The sequence below is a fragment of the Nothobranchius furzeri genome, chromosome 11 (genome assembly GCF_043380555.1).
Source record: "Nothobranchius furzeri strain GRZ-AD chromosome 11, NfurGRZ-RIMD1, whole genome shotgun sequence".
NCBI classification, from domain to species: Eukaryota; Metazoa; Chordata; class Actinopteri; order Cyprinodontiformes; family Nothobranchiidae; genus Nothobranchius; species Nothobranchius furzeri.
In genome coordinates, this window is record NC_091751.1 from 46,965,247 (window position 1) to 46,987,862 (window position 22,616).

At 43.1% G+C, this 22,616-nt stretch overlaps 1 protein-coding gene across 1 annotated transcript; it reads right to left on the bottom strand.

The window, feature by feature from the left end:
- Window positions 1-41: 41 nt before the first annotated feature.
- Window positions 42-22,589, bottom strand: LOC107384424 (excitatory amino acid transporter 3-like). The gene is made up of 17 exons (XM_015957703.3): window positions 19,485-22,589; window positions 19,278-19,418; window positions 18,390-18,482; window positions 17,074-17,185; window positions 16,921-16,963; window positions 16,797-16,844; window positions 16,269-16,453; window positions 16,026-16,133; window positions 12,622-12,744; window positions 12,334-12,528; window positions 12,101-12,235; window positions 11,859-11,975; window positions 2,994-11,561; window positions 2,672-2,852; window positions 2,534-2,590; window positions 2,402-2,460; window positions 42-2,286 (listed from the first exon to the last, which is right to left on the bottom strand). Exons 1-13 carry the CDS (start codon window positions 19,585-19,587, stop codon window positions 11,516-11,518), a joined length of 1,449 nt encoding a protein of 482 aa, XP_015813189.1. The 5' UTR covers window positions 19,588-22,589; the 3' UTR covers window positions 42-2,286; window positions 2,402-2,460; window positions 2,534-2,590; window positions 2,672-2,852; window positions 2,994-11,515.
- Between the last annotated feature and the right edge of the window lie 27 nt (window positions 22,590-22,616).

Sequence of the window (22,616 nt, forward strand, 5' to 3'; positions counted from 1 at the left end):
AACCCACGACATACAGAATCAGTCCACAGAGTCAAAGAAGATCGCAAAAAACAATTTATTAGAAAAGGAGAACAGAAGGAGCTGCTAGGAAGTCTAGCAGTATTCGGCAGAGAAGCGAGGTTCGGGTGTGGAGAATCCTGGAGGAACAGGGAGAGTTAGGTCTGGCACTCGGAAATCTGAATGTTGGATCTGATGGAACTTACAGGTTGGAGGTGAGACCTCGTGAGAGAGGGAGGAGTGACCGGTCTGGGGAGGGCAGGAGGCTTACGGGAGGCTGATGAGCTTGGAGTCCAAATGAGGAGGGAGCTGAGCATGAAGGGTAATGGTGATCCAGGAGGGAGGGTGGGCAGCCTGGAGTGGGGAGACCAGAGGAGGACGCTGAGAGACGAGTGGACAGTGAAGAAACCAGGTTGGTAGCAGCAAACGAGGTGAACTGATAGGTGATATCTGCAGGAGGCAAAACAAGCAGTCAAAAACACAGAGATCTCAAAAATCAAAAATCCATAACCCAGAAATTCTCAAAATCAAAGCTTAGTTTGGATTTGGCTGTTAGGAGAAATACCCAAGTTGAGTTAATCATCCAGCGAAGTGAAGGCGTCTCTCAGGAGCTTAAATATCCCTGGCCAGCTAATCAGCAAATTACCTGCAGCCTCCCAACTTCCAGGCACGCCCACCTGCAGAGGAGAGATGAGACTCTACACCAATTAGTGTGTGAAAAAACCCCAGACCGTGACAGAATTTAAATTTGCCATCACTATTGGCTAAGAGGTACACAATGACATTATGATGTCACAATATCGTTGTGAGCCAACGACAATGTGACATCATAATGTACCTCTCAGTCAAAAGCAATCGCAGATTTAATTGAGTTTTCCCTGATGACGATGCAACACTGACAGTTTTAGGCAGAATATTGAAATTTTAACAAAGATGCACTACAGTGCTGAATTATTGACTACACGTGTGTACAGCTCGATCAGACACTCATTCATATAGTTTATCAGCAAAAAAAAAAGTTGATTTGGAGTGACTTGCTCTTTAAGGACAAATACTGGCCAAGGCCGGTGTACAAATATAGTATATATCAGCCCGATGTTTAAAGAGCAGGTCAAGTGTGCCTCAGAGTCCTTCTCCACCCACGTATCAATTTTAAAAACTGCAACATTAGTAGGCGTTGCCTGGAGGACCGAGAGGGCGGAGCTGCAGCAGTGACGAAGACGATGGCTAACTAGACGATGCTAGCTCCCTTCACTCTGAGCAGTCATTAGAAGTGGAGGAAGTTTCTCCCCCTCCTTACACAGACACTCGAGAAGAAAGGGACCAAGTCTATTTGGAGGAGACAAGCGGACCTGAGCCTTATTGTTTTGAGCTTGTGAGTTGCCTGAAACTAGCGGAACCGACCCAACAGAACCAGCTCTGAATGGTAAGTAGCCGTTAGCCATAGCATTAGATTAGTTGCAGGGTTTGGCTCCACGGCCCTAGAGAGCTAGTATTCAGCATGTTTTAGAGTTTTATCTGCTTCAACACACCTGGTTTTAATCAACAACAACTAGCTGAGCTGCTTAACAGCTAATCTAACCTGTTAAAGCAGGAAAACCACTGAAACGTGCTGGATAGCAGCTCTACAGGAGCCCTGGGCTTAAGTTACAGTCTGCTGCAGAGAAAGTTATGAAACTACCCCATGAGAAAATTATTCTGTAATGTGTTCAGCCCACTAAAACTGCCCTGATTTCATTATTTATTTACTGATACCAGCTGCTCTCTTGGTTGTAGGTGATCCTCTGGTGTCTGCAGCTGGTCTCCTGCTGGTGTCGTCAGGATCAGGAGCTTCCAGAAGAATGTGCCTTTCAATGACTCTTTCCCCCTTATTTGTTAAATTAATTAAATAAATCTCAATTTATATATTTCCTGTTTTTGTTCATGTCCATAAATACTTAAACATGCTTGAAATTAAAGCAAACTTTTAACAGTGAGGTGCTAGTTTAATTCATCACAATAGAGCTAGTTAAACATGCAACAATGAGATAATTCAATTAATGTAATTTATAAATATCCATTAAAATATCAAAACTGGAATAAAAATGAGATATTTGGCAGCACAAAAAACTTGTCAAACACAATATTTATTATAATAATTGTAGGCAGACAGGAGACAGAGCTGATGGAGGTTCTCAGTCATCAAAGGATGGCTGAAGGCTTTCCAGGAACAGTAGATGTGGTGTTGTCTCCTCTTTCTATTCTGCCAGATGAGCTGATAGGTTACAGGTGTGTGAGGACATCCTCATGCTGTCATAACCAGATGACATGAGTTATCAGGTGATCAGCCAGGCTAATGATGAGATGCAGAAAGAAAACAAATCCAGGACAGTGTACAGTAATAATAATATGTGGTGTTGCTCACCTTATGTGTATTAATGTGTGCCTGCCTCATGGTGTAGAGTCCATATTTTGCTGAGTGTCCTGCAATAATGCAGGCTATTAGTTAATTTACTTTTGATAGCAAAGAACAAAATATTTAATGAAAGTTATTTACCAGGTGAATCAGCTCACACGTCACCACCAAGTGTCACGGGGCAGAATCAGTAGCCTCCTTCATGATGTCATGATGTAATCACATACATTTATTTAATTGTTAATATCTTAAAAATTCTGAAATGTTTTAATTTTTTACCTTGAACAGTTCACTGAGCTTGCACTGTCACTGAGGTGGAGGCTGGAATCAACAGCAGACACCTCACATCTTGGTCTTTTCAGGGGTGTGGACGCTGCTCTGGGACTTTCTGGAAGAGGAATTTCCGTCATGGTCTCTGTGTCACAAGACACACAGCGGCTGGGAGCTCTAAACTGGGTGTCTATGTAAAAAACAAAGAAGAAGCACATTCATACATTTTTAAAAGAGCATAAAATCACGTATAACAATAATCTGTAAAACAAATTAAAACTAGAAGGTGATAATAAAATGTTTACATAAATGATTATTAAAAATAATTCACCTTTGCTACGCCGGTAAGGCTTCACGTCAGCCTGGACAAGTGCATTCTTGCAGACTACTAAATCAGTCTGACTGCCAATGTCTTGGGTAGATTTAGGCTGAAAAAAAAAATATAAGCACATTGTTTTTGGAGTTTATAAAGTCATAGATAATATACAAAAGAAACTGTCCTATATAGGCGCTTCATAACATTCCTAGTGTGTGATCGTTGTTATACCGTAAAAGTCAGTCACATATGATGTGAAGAGAGCCTGAAATGTGACCTCCTGAACAGAATTCCTTACAGAACCGGGTCACGCTGTGGTGTAAAGCTGGATTTCACGCTGTAATGCTGTCTGTCAACTAGTGCTGCGTTAGTTAGAGCCACTGTTGCAGAATTACCGACTGACACAAAAACAACCCAAATTTTCTCCGAGCCTTACAGTAATAGTCATGTGGACCGTTTCGTCGGCCAGGGCTTCGAGATATGTTCCGATTCGCCGCTGATTCTAACCTTACATCCCGTTCCACATTTTGTGAACTTGACAAATCAGCCCAAAGGCAGTGCAGGCTGATATTAGCTAAATTAAGTGAACCAGGTCTCTCAAACTTTGCATTTAGGTAGGGAATTGTCTTTAGAAGATGTTAAAAATTTTTATTTAGCTTACTCACCTCAGACTGGAGCACGCCATGGTGGGGGAGCAGAGTCGGTAGGCTGCATCTAAATCGTGGAAGAGCCACGGTGGGCACGGCCTCCCTCTTCAAACGGAGACGTGCAGAATAACCCAGTTCAAACTCCATCATGTTGGCGAAGGAATCACGGGTAAAATGCTGGTTGCAAACTACAGCACCAGGGAGCTGACTGATTTCCAGTACACCGACTGCGTGCAATCACTGGAGCCTAATTTCTAAGTCCAGTGGAAAGGAGTGTAACCCCATGGAGCCACCACAACCCATTACTGTCACACCCTGTCCTGTCTCCCCATTCTGTTATATCAAGTGTCTCTGTTAATTGCTCCCACCTGCCTCTCGTTTTCCAATCACCCAAGTTCCCAGCCCTCATGTATTTAAATCCTTTCAGTTCTGTGTCTCTTGTTGGCTCATTGTTTCCATGTCAGCGTGTTCCTTATTAAAAGACTTTATCTGTCCCAGTTTGTCTGCCTGCCTGATTCTTCCCCAGCGTGTGGATCCTCACCTCCACTCCACTCACCAGCGCGCCTGACAGAATGAGCCAACCCACAGAAGGATCCAGTGGGGAGGTTATCCCTAGGAGTACCTGCTCCAGTTTCTCGCCGCGGACCAGTGGCCGGCTCCTCTTCCTCTGGCATCCCTCGCCGCGTACGCCACCGCCGTGCCCGGGCCTCAGGGATCCTCTCCACCCTCCCGGAGCCGGATGGAGAGTTGGACGGGGAGGCGCAGATGGACCGCTCCTGCTATGTGGGCACCAGACTGGCTGTGTGCTCCCCCAGAGTTGGCCCACGGCGTTGGGAAGGATGCTGGGCTCCACCGTCACCCCTTGTCCCAGGACAGAGCTGCGAGCTCGCCGCTGCCTCGGCTCGGCACGCTAGCTTGGACCCGCCCCCAGTCAGACCAGCAGTCCCGTCTCCGGTCCAATCAGCGCCTCCGCCATCTGCAGGCGGAGGAACCACACCTACAGCCCAGCTGACAGAGCTCGCCGGTCTCCAGGCGGAGCTTGGCCGGATCCGTCAGCTCGTCAGCCTCCAGGAGTTCCAGCTGGACACCCTATCCTCCCCGAATCATCAGGAGAAGGTTTCGGTCCAGTCAGCAGCTCCCTCGTCTTAGGGCCAAAGGATCGAGCCCACAGTCCACCCAGCAGAGCTCACCGGTCCTCGAGCTGAGCTGCCCCAACTCCATCAGAGCCTCAGTCTCCAGGAGCTCCAGCTGGACAATCTATCCTCCCTGCTCTTCCAGTTACCAGCGCCACCAGTTCAGTCAGCTCCAGACCCAGCGGTGACCCAAAAGGCTTTTCCCCCAGGCCGGCCTGTCCAGGTGTCAGAGCCCAGTCCGGCTGCTTCAGCCAAGGAAGCGGCCCCGTCTTCAGCGGCTCCGCCTCCACTCCAGAAGTAGACGGATCCGGTCCAGAAGTCGACGGTTCCGGTCCAGAAGTCGACGGTTCCAGTCCAGAAGTTGGCGGTCCAGGTCCAGAAGTCGGCGGTCCAGAAGCCGGCGCCTCCGGACCAGAAACCGACAGTCCAAGTCCAGAAGTCGGCGGTCCAGGTCCAGAAGCCGTCGCCTCTGGACCAGAAGCCGGTGCCTCCGGACCAGAAGCCGACAGAGGTCGACGCTCCTTCCAGTCCAGAGGTCGACGCTCCTTCCGGTCCAGAGGTCGACGCTCCTTCCGGTCCAGAGGTCGACGCTCCTTCCGGTCCAGAGTTCGACCCTCCTTCCGGTCCAGAGTTCGACGCTCCTTCCGGTCCAGAGGTCGACGCTCCTTCCGGTCCAGAGGTCAACGCTCCTTCCGGTCCAGAGGTCGACGCTCCTTCCGGTCCAGAGGTCGACGCCCCTTCCGGTCCAGAGGTCGACGCCCCTTCCGGTCCAGAGGTCGACGCCCCTTCCGGTCCAGAGGTCGACGTCCCCTCCAGTCCAGAGGTTGACATCCCCTCCAGTCCAGAGGTCAACGTCCCCTCCAGTCCGACGTCCCCTCCTTTCCAATGTCCCCTCCAGTCCAACGTCTCCCCCTCCAGTCCAGTGGCCGACGTCTGCCCCTCCAGTCCAGTGGTCGACCTCTCCCCCTCCAGTCCAGTGGTCGACGTCTCCCCCTCCAGTCCAGTGGTCGCCCCCTCCAGTCCAGTGGTCGACGCCGTCTCCAGTCCAGTGGTCGACACGGTCTCCAGTCCAGTGGTCGACGCCGTCTCCAGTCCAGTGGTCGACGTAGTCTCCAGTCCAGTGGTCGACGCCGCCGTCTCCAGTCCAGTGGTCGACGACGCCGTCTCCAGTCCAGTGGTTGACGCCGCCGTCTCCAGCCCAGAGGTCGATGATGCCGCCTCCAGTCCAGAGGTCGACACCGCCGCCTCCAGTCCAGAGGTCGTCACCGCCTCCAGTCCAGAGGTCGTCGCCGCCGCCTCCAGTCTAGAGGTCGTCGCCGCCACCTCCAGTCTAGAGATCGTCGCCGCCGCCTCCAGTCCAGAAGTCAAGGACGTCTCCTCTGGCGTCTCTGCCTCTGGTCACCGCCAGTCCTGCCCTCACAAGGCGAGGGCCCCCAAGAGCCCGTCGTCACCTCCTCCTCTGCCACAGACGCAGGCCCCCCAGAGCCCGTCGTCGCCTCCTCCTCTGCCCCAGATGCAGGCCCCCGGACTCTACTGGTCCCTGCCTCCTCTCCATCGGTCCCTCGGTCCCTCTCGGCCCTCCCTCCGGGTCCCCCTTCTCCCGCCCTGCTCTGTGTTCCTATGGGTGTCTGGGATCCGCCCTTTTGGTGGGGGGGGGGGGGGGGGTACTGTCACACCCTGTCCTGTCTCCCCATTCTGTTCAGTCATGTGTCTCTGTTAATTGCTCCCACCTGCCTCTCGTGTTCCAATCACCCAAGCTCCCATGCCCTCATGTATTTAAACCCCTTCAGTTCTGTGTCTCTTGTTGGCTCATTGTTTCCATGTCAGCGTGTTCCTTATTAAAAGACTTTACCTGTCCCGGTTTGTGTGCCTGATTCCACCCCAGCGTGTGGATCGTCACCTCCGCTCCACTCACCAGCGCGCCTGACAACTACACTACACCTTCTCACCATACTAACACGACGTGGAACACTAAACCCGAACTACTTTCCTAATAACACTAACAGCTAAACACTAACTAAACTACAATATCTAACAGCCAAGCTAACACTAAATAAGTATGTATAACACTAAAAGCTATGCTAAAGATTATAATATGCTAATGCTATATGCTAATGCTGAACTACTGCAAACCCTCCTACACTCGCTTGCAAATCCAGCTCCCAACTCGCCACAAGGCGTGGCCGAGACTCTCGATGCTTTTATAACTTTGACACAGAGCTGCTACGTAGTACTCTACTGGTTTATGGCTAAAGCATTTTCAAAATGACTCAAACTGTGTTTCAAGCTGAAGGTGGCGCTATGCTGTGGTATTTAGGCAGAATTTTTAATTTTTAAAGAAAATGCACCAAAATGCTAAAATAATGAATACACACATTTAAAACACTATTAGACATTCATTTATACAGTTCATCAGCAAAAAAAAAAAGTTAATTTAGACGTTACTTGCTCTTTAAGTCAACCTCTACTACTCACGTCTGTGTTCGTGAGTTTATTTGTATAAATGTAACAATAAAAAGCCCTATTTTCTGCAGTGGATTTTCCCTAGCAGCTAAAAAGACTTTGGATGTATTTTGTCCATTTCAGAGCATTAATTGTTGGTTTATGATCAGATCTTGTACTGCTTTTTCTTACAACACTCTTCTCTGAACAAGTCTCTTCTCTTGTCCAAATACAGTGGGGCAAAAAAGTATTTAGTCAGCCACCGATTGTGCAAGTTCTCCCACTCAAAATGATGACAGAGGTCAGTAATTTTCATCATAGGTACACTTCAACTGTGAGAGGCAGAATGTGAAAAAAATCCATGAATTCACATGGCAGGATTTTTAAAGAATGTATTTGGAAATCAGGGTGGACAATAAGTATTTGGTCACTTCAAACAAGGAAAATCTCTGGCTCTCACAGGCCTGTAACGTCTTCTTTAAGAAGCTTTTCTGTCCTCCACTCGTTACCTGTATTAATGGCACCTGTTTGAACTCATTATCTGTATGAAAGACACCTGTCCACAGCCTCAAGCAGTCAGACTCCAAACTCCACTATGGCCAAGACCAAAGAGCTTTCGAAGGACACCAGGAAAAGAATTGTAGACCTGCACCAGACTGGGAAGAGTGAATCTACAATAGGCAAGCAGCTTGGTGTAAAAAAAATCAACTGTGGGAGCAATTATCAGAAAATGGAAGCCATACAAGACCACTGATAATCTCCCTCGATCTGGGGCTCCACGCAAGATCTCATCCCGTGGGGTAAAAATGATCATGAGAACGGTGAGCAAGAATCCCAGAACCACACGGGGGGACCTGGTGAATGACCTGCAGAGAGCTGGGACCACAGTAACAAAGGTCACCATCAGTAACGCACTACAACGGCAGGGAATCAAATCCTGCAGTACCAGACGTGTTCCGCTGCTGAAGCCAGTGCATGTCCAGGCCCGTCTGAAGTTTGCCAGAGAGCACATGGATGATGCAGCAGAGGATTGGGAGAATGTCATGTGGTCAGATGAAACCAAAGTAGAACTTTTTGGTATAAACTCAACTCGTCGTGTTTGAAGGAAGAATACTGAGTTGCATCCCAAGAACACCATACCTACTGTGAAGCATGGGGGTGGGAACATCATGCTTTGGGGCTGTTTTTCTGCTAAGGGGACGGGACGACTGATCCGTGTTAAGGACAGAATGAATGGGGCCATGTATCGCGAGATTCTGAGCCAAAACCTCCTTCCATCAGTGAGAGCTTTGAAGATGAAACGTGGCTGGGTCTTCCAACATGACAATGATCCCAAACACACCGCCCAGGCAACAAAGGAGTGGCTCCGTAAGAAGCATTTGAAAGTCCTGGAGTGGCCTAGCCAGTCTCCAGACCTCAACCCCATAGAAAATCTGTGGAGGGAGTTGAAAGTCCGTGTTGCTCGGCGACAGCCCCAAAACATCACTGCTCTCGAGAAGATCTGCATGGAGGAATGGGCCAAATTACCAGCTACTGTGTGTACAAACCTGGTAAAGACCTATAGTAATCGTTTGACCTCTGTTATTGCCAACAAAGGTTATGTTACAAAGTACTGAGTTGAATTTTTGTTATTGACCAAATACTTATTTTCCACCCTGATTTACAAATAAATTCTTTAAAAATCCTGCCATGTGAATTCATGGATTTTTTTTCACATTCTGTCTCTCACTGTTGAAGTGTACCTATGATGTAAATTACTGACCTCTGTCATCATTTTAAGTGGGAGAACTTGCACAATCGGTGGCTGACTAAATAGTTTTTTGCTCCACTGCACTTGCTCTCATATTGACTATTCTCACTTCTATAAAATAAGTCTTTGATTCACGTAAAACTGCCATTTCTGCTGTATCTTTTCTTGAGAAGTACCGGCCAAACTCTTCCTTTTTAATCATCTCAAAGTAATTTCATAATCTGGATATAAAATGTTACCTGTAGTAATCTAATGAAGTAAAAATACATCAAGTATGGAGGTTGACATCTGTCAGTAACCTGTAAGCTGAGCAGAAATAGTTTCTGGTGCACAGAAGGATCATCCTTCCCACTCGTAGTTTACGCTGAGTAAAACTATTAGCTGAGCATTTAATTTGAATTTTTATTTATGACATCTGCTTTCTACTGATGAGCCTCTCACGTAGGGCGGGGTAAGACACTCATAAACTTGAAAATTCCAGCAAAACATTTAAATTGATTAATTGTGTAAATTTAGAGTGGACACACTCAAATAAAAATATGTTTCAACTATTTTTAATTTCACCACGTTAAACCGAATTGCTTAGAAAAGAAAAAGCACCCCAACCACGACCGAGCCGGTCGATTTGATGTATAATTTGTGGGGTTGCGCACTGCTGTTCGCGTTGCATTACCGTCCATCAAAGAATATTAATGAAGGCGACCAATGTATGAAAACTCCTCAGGTGCGTAGCAACTAGAGCTCCGCTTGCTGCAGCAGAAGGTCCCTTGATAAGTGAATACATAGAATGACACCACAGCTGACGGAATAATTTCATGTAATCATGTGACCTTTGTGACAGAATCAGACATAAACGCTCACAGTGCCCTGTCAACACACAAAGACAGACCTCTTCTGTGAAACATTGCACTCTTGGAGATTTCTTTGAAACACAAGAATATTTACACATAAACACAGAAATGCCTGGAAACAGCACGTCTGATAACACAAAACAGCCTTGGTTTGATAAATGCCAACAAGAACCAGAGATGGATTATAACTTAATCATTCATTTTGATTCAGATGGGGACGGACAGCAAACCTCTGAAAATGATTTAAACCACAAGAAAAGACTCATCGATCTCAGAAAGTCCAGCAGGACTCACCCGCTTGTGAGAAACAAGAAATCACGGAAGATCTTTTGAAGGAGGTGAGCAAACTTAAAAAACAACTGAGCTTCACAAACGAATCTGAGTATTGAGAAGGCAAAAAGAACCAAAGTGGAGTCTGAATGTTCTTCCTACAAAAAGAAAATGAATCAACTGGAACAAGGGCTCGATTATTATCAACGAAACGCAGAAACCCGCAAAAAAACGAACGCAGGCCTTACAGATTCAGCTGCAGCAAATCAATAGAGGCAAAGGGAAGAACAAGATGTGGTAGAAAAAAGTGTACAAGCAAGAGATACCTGCACCCTGGGGAAGATTGTAGAACTAACCTATTCGAAAATGTGGAAGAGGTTCACAAAGAGTAGACTGCAGCTGGAGTCAGTGCTTCAAGAACCACCACGCACAGACGTGTGCAAGACATGGTTTCAGCTGTCGCATTCCTTGTGCCAAGCCACTCTTTAACAAGAGACAGCATCAGAAGTGTCTCACCTGGGCTAAAGCTGCTGAGTGGTTCTAATTAAGTTCTCTGATGAAAGTACATTTTGTCTTTCCTTTTTAATCAAGGTCCCAGAATCTCGAGGAAGAGAGGAGAGGCACAGAATCCACGTTGCTTGAGCTCCGGTGTAAAGTTTCCACAGTCAGTGATGGATTGGGGCACCATTTCATCTACTGGTGTTGTTCCATTGTATTTTCTGAGGTCAAAGGTCAACGCAGCCATCTATTAGGAAGTTTTAGAGAACTTCATGCTTCCTGCTGATGGCCAACTATATGAAGATGCAGATTTCATTTTCCAACAGAACTTGGCACCTGCACTCATTGCCAAAGGACCTGATTTAAGGACCTGACCTTAACCCCATAGAAAAACTATGGGTTATTGTGAAGAGGAAGACGCAACAATTCAAAAGAGCTGAAGGCCACTATCGGAGCAACATGGGCTCTCATAACACCTGAGCAGTGCCACAGACTAATGGACTCCATGCCATGCAGCATTGCTGCAGTAACCCATGCCAAAGGAACCCCGACTAAATATTGAGTGCTGTACATGCTAACATTTTTCATGTTCATACGTTTCAGATGGCCAACATTTCTTAAACTGCTTTTTTTTTTGCATTGGTCTTCATGATTGATTCTAATATTCTGATATACTGAATTACGGATTTTCATTATTTGTCAATTATAATCATCAGCAATATAATAAATATACATTAGAAATTATCCAGTCTGTGTGCAATAAATAAATCTAATATATGTTTTACTTTTTGAATGAAATTACTGAAATAAATCAACTTTGTCATGATATTCTAATTTTATGACCAGCACCTGAATGTTAATTTATGCACAAGAAAAGGCTGGAACTTGTCTGCAGAAGTCTTTATTTGCTGCGAAAAGAGTCGTTGAAGGAGTGTCTGGTTTCCCACTAAGATTTTTCTTCTTGTGGTTCTTCTGGTGGTTTGTTTAAAGTCCTACAAAAACAAAGCTAAACACGTCAGTGGGGCATGAAATAAACGCGTACAATCACGGATTTACTGATTTGTTTAACAGATTTTTAATTAGAACAAATAACTCTGAGTTAGTATAATGGGAACAACTAGTGGGTCATTCCAAATAAGTTTCTGAAAATTAAATAATCTCAGAACTGACTTATTAGAAAAAATAATTAAACGGCTATAATTCCCACCATACTTCCAATTAAGGCAGAGATTTAAACTTTTATCTTGAAAAACAATAAGGATGAAATTACAGGATAAAAGCGTCTTCACCTTCCAGTTTCCATGTCCTCTTTGTCCATTTTCTCCAGTTCTTGTCTTGACATTTCATGGACAAGAGAAACGCCGATGCAGTCTCCCAACACGTTAATCACCGTGTTGAATCGGTCTCTACAAGAAGGAAACAAGATTGATTCTTCCACATGAGTGCCAGGTGTGACTTACAGTAGCTAAAAGTTTTTATTTTCAAAACATTCTTTCTGTTTGTCCCTGATTTAAAGCATTGCTGAACTTACAGCAGCCACTCGGTCACCACCAGGAGGGCAGCGTCCCTCACAGGCAGGCCGACAGCGGTCAGAACGAAGAGTGTGGTCACTGCTCCAGTCGCTGGGATCCCTGCAGCTCCGACGCTGGCAATGGCAGCTGCCAAACTGCACAGAAAACATTATATAAATGTTAATGACATTTATTTCCCTACATATTCCTCCAAATCATTGATCACTTATCTTGTCTGGACTGAAAAACTGACCCAATGGTGAACAACTGAGTCACGTCCAGATAGATGTGACTCAACTGTGCGATGAAAACTGTGGCGGCCGCCTCGTAAAGCGCCGACCCGTCCATGTTGACATTGGTTCCAATGGGCAGCATGAAGCGGACGATTCTGCCATCAATCTTGTTGTTTTCCAAGCAGCAGCTTAAGGTGTGAGGCTGCGTGGCAGAACTTAGAGAATGGAGGTGAAACCCAGAACATTTTATCTCTCTCATATCACGGTGCTGAGGTAAATATAAAAACCAGTGGTGGTGATAAACGGACCTGGAGGCGATGAGCAGAGCTGTCAGCAGTGCAGGAGAAACCCCCCGGATGACCTTAAGGGGGTTTTGTCTCGTAACCAGGATGTAGATCATGGGCAGGACGATGACTCCATGAATTATGAGCCTGAAAAAAATACTGTCTGGTGTCAAATACATCTGGATGAGACTGGTCACAACACAAACATTAAAAAAGTTCATCCATCCATTTTCATATTCTTATCTTGTGTTGGGTCATGGGGGCAGCAGCCTTAGCAGGGATGCCCAGACGTCCCTCTCCCCAGCCATTTGTTTCTGCTCCTTCGAGGGAATCCCAAAGTGTTCCCTGGTTAGAAGAGAGACACAGTCCCTTCAGCGTGTCCTGGGTCTTCCTTTAGGTCTTCTCCTGGTTGAACGTGCCCAGAAAACCTCTCCAGGGAGATGTCCAGGAGGCATCCTAACCAGATGCTTGAGCCACCCCAACTAGCTCCTCTCGATGTGGAGAAGCAGCGGATCTACTCCGAACCCCTCCCGGATGACCAAGCTTCTCACCCTATCTCTAAGGGAGAGCCCAGACGCCCTGGGGAGAAAAGTAATTTTGTCCGCTTGTATCCACAATCTCTTTCTTTCTGTCATGACCAGGGGCGTCGGACTGGGGGTGGGGGGGTGGGGGGGAGGGTACCGTTTACCCAGGGCCCACTGCAGAGAGGGGCCCTGAGACAGCTTTGAATAAAAATGTTTTTATTGTTGTTGTTGTTTCCCCCCAACTTACTTAATGTCTTAATAAACTTCCCTTTACCTGGATAAAGAGGTTAAGAAACAGAATTTCGCCTTAAAAATAATAACTGAACAATCTCTGAGGCATCCATCACCCCTTAAAAATGTGCAAAGTGGTTTAGTCCACACCTGCGGCCAGCTAATGAGACATCGCAGATGCCGACAGCCAGAGCTGGAGGCAGGAGAGTCAGTCATGTCTTTTTCCCAAGAAAGGGAAATCTGGCTTCCAGAAAAGAAAAGAAAAGAAGGAGAAGGAGGAAAAGTTAATTGAACAGAAGCAAGTAGAAGGAAGGTGAGCAGCGCCAGCAGCAGCAGAACAGTTTTAGCTGATATTAGCTAGCTCTCAGAAGCTGCATTCATGTTAGGTGTTCAGTGTTAAACACCTTTAGTTTCACCATCAAGATCAAATATAAATTAATTAGTGTTATCAGTGAAAACACTAATTAATATATATATATATATTAATCAGAATTATTATCGCGGGCGGCCGCCGCCAATTAATTCGCGGACCTCGCAGTAAAAACAGGTTCAGTCTGTGTGGATATTTCAGCTCCTTCCCAGTCATGGACCAGGACAAACTTGGTATCGATGGATTCGTGGTAATCTCAGGAATGGGAAGCTGCCACTGTTTTTCGTATAGCATGATGACACTGGTGTTAAAGGATTGTTATTTACTTGGTTAGATATTTTAAGACTATTTTAAATTTCTTTATATTTGATCTTGAAAACGGACAATCTTATAATTTGGCTGATAATGCAGGGATTATAAAATTTAGAGTACATTACATTCACAGAGAGAACCTGGTTTATTTCATGTCATATGTATTTAATATCAATACATATCAGCAAAGCTTAACATCATGAACCATGATAGACATGACCAAAGAGCAGATGAAGATATCATGCCAGGCACTGATGAGAAAATATTACAAGGATCTCACAGCTGAATTTGAGAATGAGATGCTACACCTGAGAACAATATATGGTGCCACATTTCCACACATTCGGTCTCCTCTTGAGCTGCTTAATGCCATACAGGATGCAATTACAGAGAATTTTTGGAGAAGTTTGTATTGGACTGAGGATATTTTGCACACTACCTGTGACTGTTGCTGGGGGTGAACGGGCTTTTAGCAAACTGAAACTGGTGAAAAATTATTTGAGATCAACAATGTCCCAGGATAGACTGAACAGCCTAGCTCTTCTTTCTATTGAAGCCAATTAGCCAAAGGATTGGACTTTAAATATCTCATAAGTGATTTTGCTAACATGAAGACCCGTCAGTGGGCATTTACTGGAAAATAAATTCCAGGATTTTTGTTTGAACACATTGTTGGCAAATAAAAATAATTATATGTGAAGTCTGGGCATTTCACTTTTATTATGCTGGCATTTGTATTTGCTCAATATAGAGGTTAAACTAAGATCATATTTATTATCTTGTCTTATAGCATGACAAAAAATGTGTAAGAGAGATATTAAGTAATTGAGCATGGGGGCCCACCTAGAAGACTTGTACCTAGGGCCCAGAATTTGGTGCTATGCCCCTGGTCATGACCCAAAGCTTGTGACCATAGGTGAGGGTAGGAACGTAGATCGACCGGTAAATTGAGAGCTTTGCCTTCTGTTTCAGCTCTCTCTTCACCACGACAGACCGGTACGGCGCAGCACCAATCTGCCCATCGACCTAATGCTCCGTCTTACCCTCACTCATGAACAAGACACCAATATACTAAGATATTTTCTTCTTCTTTCTTCTTCTTAAACTCCTCCACTCAGGGCAGGACCTCGTCCCTGACCCAGAGAAGGCCTTCTATCCTTTTCAGACTCAAGACCATAGTCTCGGGTTCAGAGGAGCTGATTCTCATCCCAGTTTCTTCACACTCAGCTGCGAACCACTCTGGCTGTTTATAAAGTTTTAAATGAAAAAGAGCCACGTTCACTTTGATGTCCCACTGTGCAAAGACATTAACATTCGACAGAAGAGGTCTGGACCAATGGATGTGACAGATACGATCTGCACATCTATGCAACATTGATCGTCTTTCAGATTTGAAAATGTGATGATGTGTTAATCACTTCATACCATTTTAAAATGAGTAATTCAATATAGAGCTAAAAAATGACCAGAATAAAAGTAACCCGTGGCATTCATCAAGAGCTTCAAACTTGTTTACCGTCTGATAATTTTATACAGTTTTGTTTTGTTTGTGACACTGTAGAACCACCTGATGCCACTTACACAAGTTACAAATGAAGAAAATTTAGGATTTTTTTACATAAACAAAAATCTTATATCACATTAGGTTTGAGCTCATGTTATTTTATTTTTTCAGAGGCAAAATGATTTTCTAGATGTCAAAAGATACAGATCAGACATGTGTTTGTACTGCCTGTAGGCACTTTGTTTTAATATAGTAGTAAACAACTTAGAGGTGTGAGCTGTCCCTGGTCCTGAAAAGAAAACTGATTATGATCAAACCTCTAAAGGTATGTTTGCTTCATATGTGCATACGTATATATGTCGATGGTTTGCTTATGAGGCAGAATTTATCCGCCTTAGACTACTTTTGGTCATGACTGAAATGAGCTGAGTGCATCTAATCACACATTTGTGAAAAGTTAGAACTGAAGAAGATGAAAACAACAAACCCTGTGAGGATGACAGCTATCAATTTCCCCAAGTTCACCGTAGTTTGCCAGTCGCGGACCTCGAGGACACGAGTTGTGATCATGAAGAAGACTCCGACTGGCAGGAATCTAAAATAGAAACAAGAACATTTCAAAACTCAAAATAAAACCCAAAGCTAAAATACGTTTAAGAATGCACTGATAAAAACGCTTCAGAATTCAAAAGTTGACATTGTTTTATCAGATGACAGTAATCCACCTCACCTCAGAATCAAGTTGACGGCAGCTTTGGTGATGTCATTGATGGCTTTGGCAACAAGCACTAATACATTTTCCTTTTTCTTTTTCAGAGAGTTGATTGCCAGTCCAAGCACAAAGGCGAAGGCAATGAGGCCAAGTGTGTTTGCACCGTCAACATAGTGACCCCTCGGCACGTCTGCTGTGTAATTCTGAGGCAACAAGACAACAGATTATGTGGTAATTGTGAATGAGAGAGAGAGAGAGAGAGAGAGAGAGAGAGAGAGAGAGAGAGAGAGAGAGAGAGAGAGAGAGAGAGAGAGAGAGAGAGAGAGAGAGAGAGAGAGAGAGAGAGAGAGAGAGAGAGAGAGAGAGAGAGAGAGAGAGAGAGAGAGAGAGAGAGAGAGAGAGAGAGAGAGAGAGAGAGAGAGAGAGAGAGAGAGAGAGAGAGAGAGAGAGAGAGAGAGAGAGAGAGAGAGAGAGAGAGAGAGAGAGAGAGAGAGAGAGAGAGAGAGTGTGTGTGTGTGTAAAGAGGCAAAAAAAATTCAACATTACCTGGCTAGAGTTGGGAATGGCGAACACTTGTGGTTTTTCAGTCTGGTACTGTAAAAAATTATTAAAAGTCATGTAAGTGTAAATTTGTCTCGGAGTAAGACGGTGGATTTGAAAATCAACAGACCTGCTGGAAACAAGCCTGAAGGACATCCGGTGGAACCATGTTTCTGGAGAGCCAGAAGAACATTTAAAATATGTCAATCGTTCTGTAAAATATATTTAAGTTTGGTGGGGAATGCAATCAGTTCCAGATTTAACATGTACAGTGTTATCTCACCTGCCCAGATCCAATAAGGCATCAATTGTTGAGGAATCAGTATTACTTCCTGTGACATCTTGACCCAAATGATTTACTGCCCCTGGTTTTATGATTATGGCCAGTGTCAAACCTGTAGAACGCACGTACGCACGCACGCGCGTACGCACACACACACACACACACACACGCACGCACACACACACACACACACACACCGTTTACCAAACTAAAAACAATTCTCCAGAGTAATTATAGAGGTTTGGACTATTTGCTAAACTCTGAAAGAGCTGTATTTTTGTGACAAGACCATCATGTCTCAGTAAGAATATGCCGCTGCCCTGTTTTAGTCCATAATCAATACCAATACCACAAAGTACACTTGAAACTTGAAAGATTAGTGCAAAAATCCACTTATGTCAACTTAGTCTGAGAGGTCATCTAAAGGCTTTGCAGCTGTTTTGTATTCATTAACTAATTAGTGACACTTTGTGCCAAGAATCCTTTTCACAATATTCTAAGTCTGAGGTTTTTTTAATTTGGGGTTTTCATAAGCTGTAAACCATAATCATCACAATTATAACAAATAAAGGCTGAAATATCTGGCTTTGCATGTAATTAGGCTATCTCATATACACTGCCTGGCACTGGATTTAAGAAAATATTGTATGTATGTGCCCTCTACTGTATGGACGATTATCTTTCAAATGACAACAAGGTATTTAATCCCAACTAGTGCAATGAATTGTTTCTCATTTCTTAAACAACCATGTGGAACGACACATCTGATGGTTGTGGAAAAGATGTTAGTCTGTTTGAGAAGGGTCAGATCATTGGCATGCATCATTGGCATGCATCAAGCCAAAAAAAAAAAGAAAAAAGAAAAAGCATCTAAGGAAATTGCAGAAATGTCTAAAATTGGCTTAAGAACTATCTGACGCATTATTAAAAACTGGTCTGATGAGTCCAGATGAACCCTGTTCCAGAGTGATGGGCGCATCAGGAAGAAGAGGCAGATGAGGTGATGCACCCATCATGCCCAGTGCCTACTGTACAAGCCTGTGGGGGCAGTGCTATGATGTGGGGTTGCTGCAGTTGGTCAGGTCTAGGTTCAGCAACAGGATGTGCTTCAAGAAAGAGGTCAGCTGACTACTTGAATATTTCTCTGTTTACTTTACAGCACAATGGTAACCCTTTAAACTGACTTGATAAATAAAATCAACTTTCCAGTTGCTAAAAAACATCTTGCAAAAAATACATAAAAACATTTCTACCATTGTGAATAATTCAAAAACAGAAGCATGAAAAATGTCAGACATTTAGAATTAATCTCTCACCAATGGTCACAGCTACCACAGTGCTTATGGTGAAGTAGAATGTAGCACGCAAAGCAATATGCCTGGAGGTGTTGATGCTGAGACCGGCCACTCCTGAGAAAGAAAAAAAAAAAAAAAAAAAAACAGAAGAAGCCAGTGAGCACAGTTAGTATACAGAACACATCAGTAAAATAAAGTTAGTTACAAAAAATATAAAAATAAAAAAAGGAAATTACAGCTCCTGAAAATAAAGGCAACTTAAATATTTTTATTTTCTCATAATTTAATGTTCACAATATGTTTAGTTAATGACCAGGCTTTGTGATCCAGTACAGCTGTTTCCAGTTAAAATGAAGTTATCACCCAAACTGGGTTTGTTTGGAAAATGGATTAGACTTGAATGACTCAACCAACCACAAAGAAACCCCAAAAGGCTGTTTGTGGCAGAAATAAAGTAATTTTAGATCAAACATTAATTAGAAGTAATTATGCCCTATGATGTGATTTAACCAATTCTATGATTAAGTTACAGATTTGAAGCATAAATAAAATAAATAAAAACAGCGCCAAAAACGCTATTTTCACCTTTAACGATTTACCAAGAAAAACAAAATCTCAGCTTTTCTCCTAAATCCGATTCCGAAACAACTATTTTTTCAGATTTTGATGGGATCGTTTTAAAAACCTAAAATCACACATTTATATCCCTACAACTATAAAAACAACTACTTTACAGGGACATTCATGAGAAAAGAACTGCAGAGATTGCACTGAAGAAATAAGATTGCGATCTCTATCAGTGGATTACTAAAATAGTTACTTTTCTGTCTTTAAGTATTTTCTTTAATAAATGTGTTTTGTATCTTTCTAACGGATAAACATGTTGTTTAAAGTTTTCCTTAACCTTACCGAGCGTTACGCTCGTGGTGATCAGAGGAACCGACACAAACTGCAGCATCCGCTTCAGAATCTCTCCTGGGAATTTGATGTACTCCTGCTGTTCATCCGTCAGGATGACGTAGGTTCTCAACACGACGCCCAGAACGATCCCTGCGTGAAGAGCTGCGTTCAGATGGGAGTTTAAACCTCAGATCTACAGTTCAGTCAGAAACTCACCCAGAACGACGGCCGCCAGGCTGGCGAAGATGAGGATGTTCTCCTTCGCGTAACTTTTGAACGCTCTCCATTTCCGTTCCGCAGCTGGTTCAACAATAATCATGACGACGGAATTAATGCTCACTGAGAATAATGATGTGTGCGAGCGAGGATCAGGTCCCTGTTGCCAGGATGCGCAGTTCCGATGGTAACGTTCAACATCAAGTTTAAACGATGTTTTCTTTGCGCGAAAGTAGAATTTTATTTTGTTTGAAAAACTACAAATGTGAGCGGAAATATGAGATTTTCTCTTTATATTTTTACGAAGCGGGAAAAATTCTTAATTTTATTTTCATGCTTAATTTTGTTTAGATCATATTTTGGTGAAACTGACACGTTTTTAATTGATGAAATGTCCAAATGTACTTTATAGTTCAGTAACATTGTGTTTGCAATTTCTAATCAACTCAAAAGATTATCTTGACATATTTTAAAATAACAGTAATCAGTCTTTTAATCTTCAAGTTCTCTGTAGATTTCCTCTGGTTGAAGGAGGGTGCTAAATGGCTAAAAGGAATGGGATGATTGATCAGTAAAATGCAAATTTGCTGCTTTCTATAGCAGATATTTTTCTGACATACTAGCTTTCATGTTCCATGTTGTGCAAATTTAATCATAAATCATGTAAAAATTGAAAACTTTATAAGATGTTGAGGAGATGATGATGCATTAAGAGAGGATTATTTAATGCTATTCTTGTCAGTGAGCATTAAACTTTCCTTTGATGATTAATAAAATGTGCAAACCTTTATGGAGAACCCTTCATTGTTGAACATGAATCCTTGACTCTCATGTAAGAAGGAATAGATGCAGACTACTGTGTTTTCCATTGATCATCTGAAGTATAAAGAGCTGAATAAGTGCTCATCATCACATCAGACATCATTTGCAACCTGTTCTGCACTAATTCCTTCCAGCAGATTACAGAATGAATCAGTTAGAGGGAGGGTAATCATGGCTGGGAGGAAATTAGGGGAGATTCATTGTAGTTTTCATACCTGTAAATAAAATATAATTACATTCAAAGGTATTTCGTTAAACCCAGAGGGAAAATATAACTTGAGTGTCTTTAAGCTAATTGGTAAAGGAGGTTCAAGCTGCAGCCAGGAAGGATCTGGATGTGCAGCAGATCAGAAGAAACCTGTGACTGAAGACAATGGTATTGAATTACTGTCTTGTGCAAAAGATGCTAAATGTTTCCCATCATGTTCTTAGTTGTGAAGCATACTCATTTTGTAAAATTCACTCTAGAAGCTCCAAGGAGAAGCAGAAGCCGAGCACAGGCATTTGAACCACCTGTAGACGGTTCAGGGAGGTTCTGCTCAGACACGTGAAAAGAGAGTTACAGTAGTCTAAGCGTGAGGAGATGAAGGTGTGGATAACAATCCCAAGTTCAGAGCGAGACAGAATGAGACTCAGCTTAGCAATGTTCTTGAGATGAAAGAAGGAAGAGTGAACAAGAGAATGGACATGAGAATCCAGGGTGAGGGATGGGTCAAAGGTCACACCAAGATTCTGGACAGACTTCCTCAGGATGTCTACTCTGCTCTATCTCTACAGCTTCAGTATTGTCTCCAGCCCAGTTGGCTGGTCAGCTGATCACTGATGGATCTACATCCCTCATCCACCTCTACTCCTACTCCCATATTCTAAAATCCACATTCGTCTCCTTTGTTTTGTCATTTCAGATGAGATAATTTTTCTCACATCATTCCATAAAGTGCTCCACCAGGTTTCTGCACTCCGTCTCATTTCTGAAATGCAACAACTGCAGAGTCACAAAATGAAGTCTGTTTGTCAGATAGCCTTTAAAACAGGTGTCTTCTGGAGCTTCGTACATAATAGATCAGGTTGGGTTGCGTTGAATAAACTGAAGAAACATTCTGAAAGCTGCCAGATGACTATAGGTTTGCTGAAGCAGGTGAAGCAGACATCTTCAACTCCAACCCCACACAGTGATAAGTGTTTTTTCATTCATTCAGGTGGACCAGTAGCAGTTTCTCCTGGACTTTCATATGTGATGTTGGAACAACAGAAATGTTGTTGTTTAAGACTGAGGGGTGAGATTTCCACATTGGAATCTTCTGGGCCACTCTAGGGATGAAGAGGTGCTCCAGACTAGGTCACAGCTCCTTATTTGGTGACATATTAATCACATCATCAGTAAAACCCTTAAATTTATTTTTAACATAAATGTATTACTTTATCAGCAGCAATGCAGCAATTTCTCATTTAAATGACTAAATTCCTTCAATAAATTCAGTGCTTTGGGGTAGGAATTGGTTTGGGAGCTCCGTTTAAATGTTCTTCCCCAGCAGCACCAGCTCATCCATCACAGGGACCAAAACCGAGTTCAGAGTGGATGCAATTCTGTGAAACATGTCCTGGTGAAGGAATTCAGGCGACATTCTGCAGTGATACGAACAGGCAAATGTAGATATTAAAATACGTAAAAGGATTTTACCCCAAAGGCCTTTAAACAAAAATGAAAATTCCACAAAAGTTTTCTACATTTCACATGTGCAGTTTCTAAAAAAGCAAACTTTGCACTGTTTTAACATGCACTTTCAATCAACCCCTGTTTACAAAATATGTTTTAATCAAATAAACGAGTAATATTTGTATAATTATTATAAAGTGTGCAATACCACCTAACTCTAACCTCAAACACAAGAGAGCATTATGGCATGAAAGGGTTAAAATTCATTTTCAGAACAATTGTTTAGATCTTAATTAAGAACATATTGTAGCAAGCTTGAATATTTTGTTTATTTAGTTTCTTAGAAAAAAGCTGCTGAGAGCCTAAAAGAAAATGATTTTGACATATATATATATAAAAAGCACATGTCGATTTTGTCCTTTAGGAAAATTACGATAACAACACATTTAATGTGTTGGGTATATATTTAAAATGTACAAAAGAAAACTTACTCATAAATTGGTTTACAAATGCAGAGGAAGAAACTGAAAAATGTAGCAGACGTAAACTCAGATATGAATAAATAAGTCAAGATTTCAAAATGTTATTAAAATGAAAGGTTGTGTAAAACAACCCACAACTTAATTATTCTTAATTTACAGGTGCTGGTCATA

Bases quoted from the DNA above. Each gene is read 5' to 3' on its own strand.
- LOC107384424 (XM_015957703.3), bottom strand. From the start codon at position 19,587: ATGATTATTGTTGAACCAGCTGCGGAACGGAAATGGAGAGCGTTCAAA. The intron at 19,419-19,484 runs GTGAGTTTCTGA...CTCTTCACGCAG, and splicing joins CCTGGCGGCCGTCGTTCTGG to GGATCGTTCTGGGCGTCGTG. The intron at 11,976-12,100 runs GTAAGTTCAGCA...TCCTTCTTGTAG, and splicing joins GTGGTGACCGAGTGGCTGCT to AGACCGATTCAACACGGTGA.